Source organism: Rosa chinensis, chromosome 5 (assembly GCF_002994745.2).
Source record: "Rosa chinensis cultivar Old Blush chromosome 5, RchiOBHm-V2, whole genome shotgun sequence".
NCBI lineage: Eukaryota > Viridiplantae > Streptophyta > Magnoliopsida > Rosales > Rosaceae > Rosa > Rosa chinensis.
This window is the reverse complement of record NC_037092.1, coordinates 12979873-12992214: the sequence shown is the minus strand read 5'-3', so window position 1 is coordinate 12992214 and position 12342 is coordinate 12979873. Positions and strand designations below refer to the sequence as shown.

Below are 12342 nucleotides of genomic sequence, written 5' to 3'. Positions count from 1 at the left end.
GATCCCCGCCTGGGAGCGGGTGGGTTTCCCTCTGTTCTTGCCCGAGGTCTCGAGCGGTGAGTGTGCAGTGATGACTCTGCCTCCTGTTCCAACATTAGCTGGGGTACATGGGGTGGTCCCATTCCCGCTAGCTCTGGTGGGTGCAACGGGACCTGCATATGCATGACTGGTGCTGGTATCAATGCTCCTGTACCGAGTCGGCTGTGCCTGGTGCTTCGTGACTGCTCACTTCGTGCCGGGTTGGCGGTTGCTTCCAGCGTTTTCTTTAGCTCATCGAAGCGGGACACAAGCGTGGCCACTTGCTTTTGGGCCTCGGCCTTTTCCTTGCGTTCTTGTTCACGCTCTCTGTTTGCCTTGTGAAGATCCGCCAGTGCCAGCTCGTACAGAGAGGCGAGGTCTTGGCCTGGCGGGCGACTACTACTTGGGTTTGTCTCACCGCCGGGGTTGACCGGGGTGGTGAATAACGCGCGGTTGATGCCTACCGCTGCGTTGGTGGGTTGGGGGATGGCGGATTGATCTGCCTGCTCTTCAGCATTCCCCCCGCTATCATTAGTCATGGTGATTGTGGCGGGATGACCTTTTGTTCAAGGATTCCCACAGACGGCGCCAATGTTAATGCTCAAGTCCGGCGGTAGCCGACTCTTTGTTTAACGCAAGTCTGGTGGGCGGACCACTACTCCAAGGATTAGATGACTTCCGCTTGCTGCAACACAAGAGACAGGGCGTCAGCGGGAGACCGCGTTGGGCGGTCTTCACTTCTCCGATGCCTAAGTCAGTCACTGTATATGGGCAGCATGACAATAAATGAGTAGTAATTGCGTAATTAATGAGGAGAGAGGAGAGAACCTTTTATAGGTGAGGAAGAGGTTGATCTTCTTCTTGTTTCCGATGTGGGACTGATGTTCTTCGATTCCCAGCGTTTGGAGCTTCTGATGCCATCTTGACGCGGCGCGTGGCGGCGCGTCAGCAGTGATTTGGGGGCGATCCAGGGCTCCAGCGGTAGCCCGCCTGGCCGTGCCTTCGTAGGTTACCCCCTTGGTGGGAGTCGGTACCTCTGGCGGTACCATGAGCGTGGCTCTTTATAGCTAATTATGCTCGTTCTAGCACATGTAGGTACACCATATGATTGGCATTGGAGACCCAATGTCACGAAGAACTCATAAATGGACCATGCATCAACCTTTTTTTTCCAATTTTTCCTACCACCAAGGAAGACACGTAAATGAAAGTGAGCAACACGCGAGTAGATTCTCCAAGCAAAGCAGAGCAAAAGCAATATGCATTGGCAATGAAAGTTTCAATGTTTGGCATACAAGAAGCTCGAGCGCTCGAAATCTAGAATCCTACAAGGCCATAAGCTTTGAATGCATAATCACAAAATAGTCATATTTTGATCGGCAAATTGATTCGATGATGGCTTGCTTTCACGGAAATGCCTATAAGCCGTCAAATTCTTATGGCAAACAAGCTTCAGTCTACCATACAAGAAGCTCAATAGCACACACTTCAATTTCCAGTAAAAATCCACACGTTATTCAATTTCGAGGCATATATAGCATACGTCTCAACTCTCAAATCAAATATTCTGATAACCACAACAAACACAAGTATTATTATTGTATTAACTAAAATCTACCAATTTCATGAAACTAAACACAAAATTCATCACTTCCCGCCATGAAGAGCCTTCCGGAGCTGCCTGTTTCGGGTGTCAATTTCTATGCAGCCATTGCCTATGTAGACCAAGGCCTCAAGCTAGAATTCTACCAGGGCTTTAAGTTATAGTACCTCAGTTTGGATCACTATAGTTATCTGATATTGATGCAAACATTTCTCACCTCTGCTTCCCATTGCAATGAATGATAAATGAAACCCTCCTGACCATGTTTATATATATATGGATGCTACAGACCTACTCTCATAATTCCAAGTAAATTGTAGGGAAAAATGCACGAACAGTGTCTGGAGACTCTGAGGATTGTCAAAATGATACCTGAACTTTCAAATGTATCAATGTGATACCTGGACTTATATTTTCTTGTCAACGTAGTACCTACATCAACTTTCCGTTACGGCTCTGTCAGTTCGAGTCACGTGTGACGCATGTGAGGCCGAAAATGAGGGCAAAAAAGACTTTTCCACTCCTTCAAATCCTAAAGGGAAAAATGCACAAACAATGTCTGGAGACTCTGAGGACTATCAAAATGATACCTGAACTTTCAAACGTATCAATGTGATACCTAGACTTATATTTTCTTGTCAACGTAGTACCTACATCAACTTTCTGTCACAACTCCATCAGTTCGAGTCACGTCTGATGCATGTGAGGCCGAAAATGAGGGCAAAAAAGACTTTTCCGCTCCATCAAATCCTAAATGAATAAATTTAAAATTTAAAATAAAAACATAATAATTTATTATATTGAAAATAAAAGATGATTAATTTTTTTTGCTTTTTCTATTAACCAAGATCAATCCAATATATTCTCAAAAAAAAAAAAAAATCCCAATCTGATAAGTATGAACCTAACATTTCTTCATCTTCATCTTCTCAAACCCAGCAAAAAGGCAAAAAAAAAAAAAATCTCAATTGTTCATGTTCTTGAACCCATTCTTGTTCATCTTCTTAAACTCGACAAACCCATTTTGAAAGAGAAATGAAAGATCTAGGAACTCCAAGAACAAAAAAGAATGACAAATAATTTTTTTAGCAAAGCTCCCTTGTTCGATTCACTTTTAAAACACAAAACCAAGTCCAACTTGTTTCTGCAAAATCATTCAACCCTATTCAACTCCCAAGTCTGCCTTAATTGGTGGCAACACCAGCAGCTGCGGCAAGGACCACGAGGTCTGCGCCCCAAAGAAAAGGGCCGAGCATTGGATCTAGGAGAAGACCCGCTACCTTATCAGCCTCCGCTTGAGGTCGATGGCCTCTTCAACACCTCCAAGTCCAACAGAGAAAGCACGAAGACTTGGATTGCAAAATAACTAAAACAATCACAGATGTATCAGATCGAATTAACACAAAATTTCATTCCTCCTTTGAAATCGCCTCAACAACATCAATGCAGACCTGTTGTGAAATGGGCAATGAAGAAGAAGAACCAAGAAGACGTTGCAGAAACCCTGAATTTCATTTTTCGTCACCACCCACACCCACACCTCCACCAAAACTCGAACTCAAACTCAAAATCCATTAATATCAAGTTATTAACTACAACAAAAACACCAGCAAGTAATGATATAGATGATCTCTCTGCCCTCCTCCTTCCTCGATCTCAAGTCCCGCTTTAAGTACCGTCGAAGTTTCCAAAGAACCCAATCCAAATCCCAATCCCAATCCCAATCTCAATCTCAATCCCAATTTCAATTTCAATTTCGTCCTCCAAAATGAAGGACGTACATAGTCTTCTTGAAGCCTCGCTTGTCAAATATCTGAAATCGGCAATGAAGTGCGCTGCCAATCCTTTCGTCGAGGTCAACAGTGTCAGCGCTGTGTGCCTGAAATCAAGGAGTACTGAGGTGTTGTTGCGGGAGGAATTGGCGAGGACAACCAGTCTTTTTAGAGAGTGGTTGATCGAGGGGAGAGGAAGAAGACGAGAGGTGGAGGGGTGAAAAAAATTAATTAAAAAAATTAAAGGTAAATCAGTCTTTTTACCAAAAAAAAAATATTTAAAATGTTTTTACCAAAAAAAATATTTAAATAGGGCAAATAAGCCTTTTTACCTTCATTTTGTACCTCACGTGCCTCACACAGTCACACGTGGTAAATTTAAAGGTGTCGTGACAGAAAGTTGATGTAGGTACTACGTTGACAAGAAAATATAAGTCCAGGTATCACATTGATACGTTTAAAAGTTCAGGTATCATTTTGACAGTCATAAGAGTCTCCAGACACTGTTCGTGTATTTTAAATGTCAGTTATAGGGCAAATCAGTCTTTTTACCTTCATTTTGTATGTCATGTGCCTCACACGTGGTAAATTTAATGGTGCCGTGACGGAAAGTTGATGTAGGTACTACATTGACAAGAAAATATAAGTCCAGGTATCACATTGATACGTTTGAAAGTTTAGGTATCATTTTGACAGTCCTCAGAGTCTCCAGACACTGTTCGTGCATTTTTCCCTAAATTGTATGTAACAGAAAAAATTTGCAAAATGCTCGATATGGATCCCCAATCTTTATTACAATTCATACTGCTAAAGTGGCATTCAATCCAACATTATTACATGCCAATGCACACAAATGATAATAAGTACAACATCAGAATCAATCTTGAAGAGGCAAATGACAAACTGAGATCGATCCTTGCATCTTCCCATGCATACAGAAAGGATTCTTCATCAAACTGCATCAAATCTTCTTCAATATATACTTGTCGGACTTGATTGATTCTGCAAAACAAGAGAAAAAACAAATATTTTGTAAATCTTTCTTTTATTGCATATTTATGTGACTTGAAACACTAAATTGGACACATTTAGTTTTCATAGCTGTGTACCATATATACTACCATTTCTTGTACAGTATGATAAAAGGCTAAATATATGTACCTTTCAGGAGAAAGAAATACTAGGCCAAGTTTTCGTGGACCCACTTAGATGATTGTTTGAAAACATGTATGATCTCATGAATGTGTTGTACTTTAGAGCGATCCTCACCTCCTTTCCAAATGGGCTGTATAACTTCAACAGGAACAAATGCCAGGCCCAAATATTGTATATTAGAAAGGCATTCAAGGCCTAATGGTACCGTCTTCAATTCCATGAAGTTGTAAACCAATAAGTACCGGAGATTTGGCATCACCCCTTTTTCTATAGTTATCTTTTTCACAGAGGCAAAGTTCAACAACTCCAACCTCTCCATCTTTACAAAGCCTCTGCGGAAACACAACTCTTCCCCAACATATGCATTACAAAGATAAAGCCATGTTAGATTGGGCAGTGCTTCAATTTGAGGAAGTAAATCCTCTTCAAGTCTAGACCAACACAGATATAGATGTCTGAGGCTGTGCAGTGAATAAAACTAAGGTCTTACGTTTTGCATTGCAATCTACCAATCAAATGAAGCTTTTGAAAGTGCAGAAGAGGCGGACATTGTGCTTTCACTGGAAGAATTTCATCTTCATTACTCGCCATTAAATCCAGAGATTGAAGCATAGTCAACTTTTCAACAGAGACCCAAAGGTCATTCTCATCTCTTTCTTTGACATTCGATATGCCGATTCTCTTAAGTTGAGTCATGTTGCCAATAAGTCTAATAATGTCCCCTTCTGATTCAATAATTGATAAACATTGTAATTTCTACAACTTACAAATATTTGATGGCACTTTTGTCCCACTCGCAAATTTGAAGTCCAAAATGTTTCCAGTCTGGGGGCGATACATAATTAGATGGCGTAGATTCAACAACTTTGCAATTCCTTGTGGAAGTGACTCTATCTTAGTATGCTTGATGTTCAGAAATTGAAGGTTGTCGAGACGCCCTATGGACCATGTAAGTTTCTCGATTAAAGTGCCCTTCAAATTTAAGTGAGACAAGTTGAACAAGTAAACAAATGCATCTGGCAGTTTATCAAAATGGATATCCTCCAAGTTTAGAGTCCTCAACAATTTTTGAATCGATAAACCAATGTATTTAAGAAAGACAATGAGGACATGTCAGTGGCAAATACAAGTAAAGAACAAATCTTTGACATACCCGGGCATGATTTAATTTCTCCTCCATTACTCATTGTGTGAATTGACAAGCGACTGGTTGAGATCTCTTCCATTACTTCTTTCCCATCGTATACAAGACCAAACTTTTCCTTCTCAGCTATCGACAAAGCAAGCTCTCGCCAACAGATCATGCATCTTAACTTTTTTCGGCCTTCCTGTACCATTTCTCTCTACAACTTGTAACATGGTACGGAAACAGAGCTCCATTAGATAGTTGTCTGCAACTTCTTCTGGTGTGACCCCTTTCGCATGCTCAACAAATTCTTCAGCTATCCACAATCTAATGAGCCTTTTTCTTTTAATTACAAAATCTTCTGGGAAAAGAGAGGAATAGAGGAAGCAATGTTTCAATTGAGATGGCAAATCATTGAAACTCAGCAACAAGATATTTTTAACAGGGTCTAGCAATGGATTTTTATGTAGATGCCAATTGAAGCTGTTGAGGACTTTGTTCCATTGATCCAGTGACTTCTTAGAAGACATAAGACCACCTAAAGCCAAAATAGCCAGAGGAAGGCCTTCACACTTTTCCACAAGTTGGCAAAGTTATTGACATAAAATCAGGTAGACAAGTTTTGTCCTCATTAGATGAGAATGCTTTTTTGCATAAGAGATCCCAAGCCTCATTCCTTAGTAGGGGTTGAATATGGTGAACATGGCTTTCAACTCCAAAAGAATTGGATGCTATATCTTCTTTTCGAGTTGTAACTATGATTTGACTTCCGAGTTGCCATTCTAGAGTTGTCTTTCCAGAACCTCCCATGCCAACCCCAGATATAGTAGTTTGGTGTTGCTCTTCATCCATGAGCCATCCCATTAGTATTTGCTTCTTACCTTTAATCCCAACCAGTTCGTCTTCCATAATGAAAAACGAAGACTCAGCTTGGTTCTGCACCAATTTGTGAATATCTTCAGATGTAGTTGCTCCTCCAACAAGGCCAACACTGTACCTTTGATTCCTCTCTGGAATGGCTTTGATCATTTCAGTAATTTTCTGCAACTTGTTTGCAAGTTTATGCCTGAACCAAAGATTACTTGGAGCGCGAATGGTTTTGTGTAGCCCCCTTGAAAGTCGACCCCCACTTCGCTTCTCGTACATGTGATACAAGAATTCATCAATGATATCTTCAACATCATGGGTTAAGTCTCTGATTCTTGCAACCCACAATTTCTCTCCTTCAGTTTTTGCTTTGTTAGCCTCTGTATCCACTAGGAAAGCTTTCATGCTTAGAAACTCCTCCTTAACCTTATCAACTTCGTCACGAACACCAGCTATGGTTGTTCCTTCGTTCTCAAGAATCGTCACAAGTTTTCCGATTAAGAGGTCCATTACAAATGAGGCCATATTAGCCTTCAGTCAGTATACTCGATCTCTTTATAAAGAAGATAGAAGGGTTCAAGTTTTTCCAAAAACTAAACTGAGTAATGATGATGATAATAAGTATTTCCCAAAAGACTAAAGTCACTATACTGATATTGAAAAAATTCAATTTTTAAAGAATTGATAGTAGATATAGAACGATGTACCAAGTGTTGATGGACCTTTTTGATAAGATTTGGAAGCTCACAGAAGAACTGCAATGATGACCTGCTTCAAATCCATGAAGATCTGGTCAAGAACTCAAGAACAAGACTCCGCTCACTCTGGTCTACTTGACCAAGACTTCCAGCACCTAATTTGCTACCACTAATCAGTCTCCTTATCCGATCCTAGCATCAAGTAAATCACACACGTAAAAGAACAGATTATTTTTGGAATCAATGCTTCAACGAAAACTAATATTAAGATTTCCGAGCCTTAATGCTACTAAGAAATCGATTTCCAAGAAATTTAGATTAGACCGAAACAATGATGTTTAATATGGTCAAAAATAGATGCTTGCGGACGCTCTTAGTCCGAAGATTATGAACACTCTTAGTTCATTGATTACGAACGCTCTTAGTTCGAATATTATGAACACTCTTAGTTCATTGATTACAAACGCTCTTAGTTCGTTTAGCGTGAATCCCCACAATTTCACTTATTAAATAATTGAACCCATGTTCGTATATGGAAAATTCTGCATCAAATAAAGAAATTTAGAAGACAAGAAAGCAGAAACTTTAATCTTTAAAACTTGTTAAAATTCGGAGTAGATTTGCTTCTGAACAACTCCCACTTCGAATGGTATACAGGTCTCAAAACGACTCCAATGGGGCTGAAATTTAGAGGTCAGATAGAAGAGACAGAGACGAACAACTTTGATGAAGGAAGAATTTTGATCTGAGGTCCCGATCAAGAAGTTTCGGGGCGTCCAAACAGGATGATCTGCACAGGAATGAGCGTTCTGCTATGGTGCAGGGGCAGCAGGCGTGCGACGATGCTGCAGGGGAAGTAGGCCGCACACGGGTGCGCAAGGGCTGCAGGAGTAGCGCACAGTATGGTTATCAAGGGCTAGGAGCTTACGACAGCTTTTGGGGAAAGAAATTTTGGGTGTTAGGGTTTGCAGCAGCTTTTTGGTTTTTAGGGCTAGGGTTATGGATTGTGCTGATAACGTGTTGTAGTGAAAATGGAATTGCAGAGAGAATAGATGGGAGAATTGTGTATGTTCTATTATTGATAATAGCAGCCCTTTATATAAGGATTTACAAAGTACATAATCTTGTAATACAAGGAAATAGAATCTGAATATAATTAGGAAATCTAGGACATTCTTTACTATTACAACTCTAGAACTAAACCCTAGTTTGAAGAGGCACACTCAATGTCGATATCCTTCAACACTTAATTAGTTTTTTTTTTTTAGAAGAACTGTCTTAATTAGTTACGGAGAGAACAACTTACAAACTATCTGGTATGGCTAATACCTGATGCTCTATGAAGCTGTAATGACAAGAAGAATTTCGACGAGACCAAGGCATCTAGGTGGAGAAGACTCTGGCAAGTGGCGCTGCTACTGTCACTCTAAAACCAAGGGGATGTGGAACCCTTACACTGTCGAGGACAGGCGCGCAACTGATCCGGTGGTGTCTAAGTTTGTTTGAAAGAAGTGCAAGGCAGCCTTGTCTATATTATCCGCTTCAAGGAGCACATCAAAGCTGCCCGCCTTGAGAGACAATCCACAGCTTCCCGTTCAGGGAACCTTCCAGAGCCGCCAGCTTTGGGTGCCATATCCTATGCAGCCAGTTGCCAAAGCAACCATTTTCTAAGCAACCATTGCCTATGTATGTTACAAGAAAATAACTAGGCGCACTTTGTGTGTTCTGTGGTTCTCCTCTAGAAGTTTTAAATACAAAAAAACATTTGCGAAGTGCTCTATATAGAACTCATTGGAAAAAAAAAAAAAAGTGCTCGATATGGACACCAATCTTTATTACAATGCAAACTGCTAAAGTGGCATTCAATCCAGCATTACTACATGCCAATGCACACAAACAATAACAAGTACAACATCAGAAACAGTCTTGTGTATTATTCAATTTTGGAAAAAGAATGAGGCATATGAAAACTGAGACCAGTCCTTGTATCTTCCCACACGTACAGAAAGGAGTCTTACATCAAACTCAAATCTTGTTCAATACTTCTCGGACTTTGATTGATTCTGCAAAAGGTATAACAAGAGAAAAGACCAATATGGTAAATCTTTCTTTCATTACGTGGCTCGTAGAACTAAATTGAGTTTTCATTGCTGAGCAGTTTGTTCCAGGATAAGAAACCAATTACCTGGCAAGAGAAAGAAACACTACGCCAAGTTTTCATAGACCTGCTTGGATGACTGTTCGAAAACATGTAAGATCTCGGGGATGTGTTGTACCTTAGACCGATCTGCACCTCCTTTCCGAATGGGCTTTATAACTTCAACGGGAAGAAATGCCAAGCCCATAGATTGTAGATTAGAAAGGTATTCAAAGCCTAGTGGCATTGTCTTCAATTCCATGCACCGTTCAACCCATAAGTTGAGGAGATTTGGCATCACTCCATTTTCTATAGTAATCTTTTTCACCGAGGCAAAATTCAACAAATACAACCTCTCCAGCTTTACAAAGCCTCTGCGGAAACACAACTCTTCCCCAACATATGCATTACAAAGACGAAGCCTTGTCAGATTGGGCAGTGCTTCAATTTGAGGTAGTACATCGTCTTCCAGTCTTGACCAATGCAGATACAAAGATGTGAGGCTATGCAGTGAAGAAAACCAAGGTATTATGTTTTGCAGTCTGCCAATCAATTTAAGCTTTCGAAGGTGCAGAAGAGGTGGACATTGTGCTTTCACCGGAAGGATTTCATCTTCATTACTTGCCATTAAAACCAAAGATTGAAGCTGAGTGAGCTTCTTAATTGAAACCCATAGGCCAATCTCGTCTCTTTCTTTCACATTCGATATGCCGATGGCCCTGAGTTGAGTCATGTTGCCAATAAGTCTAATAGTGTCCCCTTCTGATTCAATCGTTTTTAAACTTTGAAATTTCTGCAACTGACAAATATATGATGGCGCTTTTGTCCCACTATAAAGTTTGAAGTCCAGATTGGTTCCAGTCAACCGAAACATACTTAGATGGCGCAGGTTCAGCAATTTTGCAATTCCTTCTGGAAGTGCCTCTATCTTGGTTTCCTCGATTTTCAAAAATTGAAGGTTGCGGAGACGCCCTATGGACTCTGGAAGTTCCTCGATTAAGGTGCCCTTCAAATTTAAGTATCTCAAGTTGAACAAGTAAACAACTGCATCTGGCAGTTTATCAATTTGGACATCCTCCAAGTCTAGAGTCCTCAACAATTTGAATTGAGAAACTAGTGCATTTGAGAAAGACAATGAGGACATGTCAGTTCCAAAGACAAGAAGAGAACGATTCTTTGACATACCTGGCCATGATTTAATTTCTCCTTCCATTTTGTGAATTGATAAGCGACGGGTTGAGATGTCTTCCATTCCTTCTCTCCCGTCGTATATAAGACCAAACTTTTCCTTCTTGGCTGTCGACAAAGCAAGCTCTCGCATCAGATCATGCATCTTAACTTTTCTTGGCCTTCCTGTTCCATTTCTCTTTACAACTTGTAACATGCTACGGAAGCAGAGTTCCCAAAGATAGCCATCTCCAACTTCTTCGGGCGTGATCCCTTTCACATGTTCGACAAATCCTTCAGCTATCCACAATCTAATGAGCCTTTTTCTTCTAATTACAAAATCTTCTGGGAATAGAGAGCAATAGAGGAAGCAATGTTTCAATTGAGATGGCAAATCATTGAAACTCAGCAACAAGATGTTTTTCACAGGGTCTAGCAATGAATTGTTATCTAGATGCCAATTCAGGCTGTTGTAGACTTGCTGCCATTGATCCAGCGACTTCTTGGAAGACATAAGACCCCCTAAAGCCACAATAGCGAGAGGAAGGCCTTCACACTTCTCCACAAGTTGGCATGCTAATGACACAAAGTCAGGTGGACAAGTTTTGTGCTCATTAGATGAGAATGCTTTTTTGCAGAAGAGCACCCAAGCCTCATTCTTTAGCAGGGGTTGAATATGGTGAACATGGCTTCTAACTCCAAAAGAATTGGATGCTACATCTTCTTTTCGAGTTGTAACTATGATTCGACTTCCGAGTTGCCTTTCTTGAAGTGATACCTTTATTTCTCTCCAAACTTTTATATCCCACACGTCGTCTAGAACAACCAGGTATTTATTGGACTCCAAGTAGTTAACTAGTAACTCTAGCAATTCTTTGCGGCTCATGGCATTCAAATTTGCAGGGAAATCTTCCTTCCTTGATTTGTGGAATTCCATGATCAAGCTTCGAATCAAGTCTACCGCAGCATACGTTTGGGAAACGATAATCCATGCATAACAATCGAAATGTCTCTTCACCCTTTCATTGTTGAAGGTCTTGGCAACTAGAGTTGTCTTTCCAGAACCTCCCATGCCAACCACAGATATAACAGTTTGGTGTTGCTCTTCATCCATGAGCCATCCCATTAGTATTTGCTTCTTGCCTTCAATCCCAACCAGTTCGTCTTCCATAATGAAAAACGAAGACTCAGCTTGGTTCTGCACCAATTTGTGAATATCTTCAGATGTAGTTGCTCCTGCTACAAGGCCAACACCGTACCTTTGATTCCTCTCTGGAATGTCTTTGATCTTTTTAGTGATCTTCTGTAACCTCTTTGCAGTTTTACGTCTAAACCAAAAACATTTTGGAAAGCAAATGGTTTTGTGCAGCCTCCTTGAAAGTCGACTCCCACTTTGCTTCTCATACATGTGATACATGAATTCATCAATGATATCTTCAACATCATAGGCCAAGTTTCTGATGCTTTCAACCCACAATTTCTCTCCTTCAGTTTTTGCGGTGTCGGCCTCTGCATCCACTAGGAAAGCTTTCATGCTTCGAAGCTCCTCCTTAATGCTATCAACTTCATCACGAATACTGGATATGGTTGTTCCTTCGTTCTCAAGAATTGCCACAATTTTTCCAATTAAGAGGTCTGTTACACATGAGGCCATCTTGGCCTTCAGTCAGTATACTCGATCCCTCTGTAAAGAAAGGAGAAGGTTCAAGTATTTCTAAAACTAAACCGAGTAATGATAATAAGGAGTATTCCAAAAAGTCTAAACTAATATTGAAATGTAATTTTAAAAATAATGATAA

General features: G+C 40.5%; 2 protein-coding genes and 1 pseudogene across 2 annotated transcripts in view; all 3 read right to left on the bottom strand.

Moving 5' to 3' along the window:
- Positions 1-4378: 4378 nt before the first annotated feature.
- The window catches only part of LOC112166939 (disease resistance protein RPM1), a 36324-nt gene continuing 28360 nt past the window's right edge, over positions 4379-12342 (bottom strand). Inside the window, exon 2 of the mRNA XM_040506464.1 lies at positions 4379-4395. The gene's annotated coding sequence lies outside the window, so the exon portion shown is untranslated. The remainder of the gene's footprint in view (positions 4396-12342) is intronic.
- On the bottom strand, positions 4574-7144 carry LOC112203188 (annotated as a pseudogene).
- On the bottom strand, positions 9198-12197 carry LOC112164710 (disease resistance protein RPM1). The gene is made up of 2 exons (XM_024301005.2): positions 9425-12197; positions 9198-9302 (listed from the first exon to the last, which is right to left on the bottom strand). The coding sequence occupies exon 1, from the start codon at positions 12195-12197 to the stop codon at positions 9444-9446; it is 2754 nt and encodes a 917-aa protein (XP_024156773.1). The 3' UTR covers positions 9198-9302; positions 9425-9443.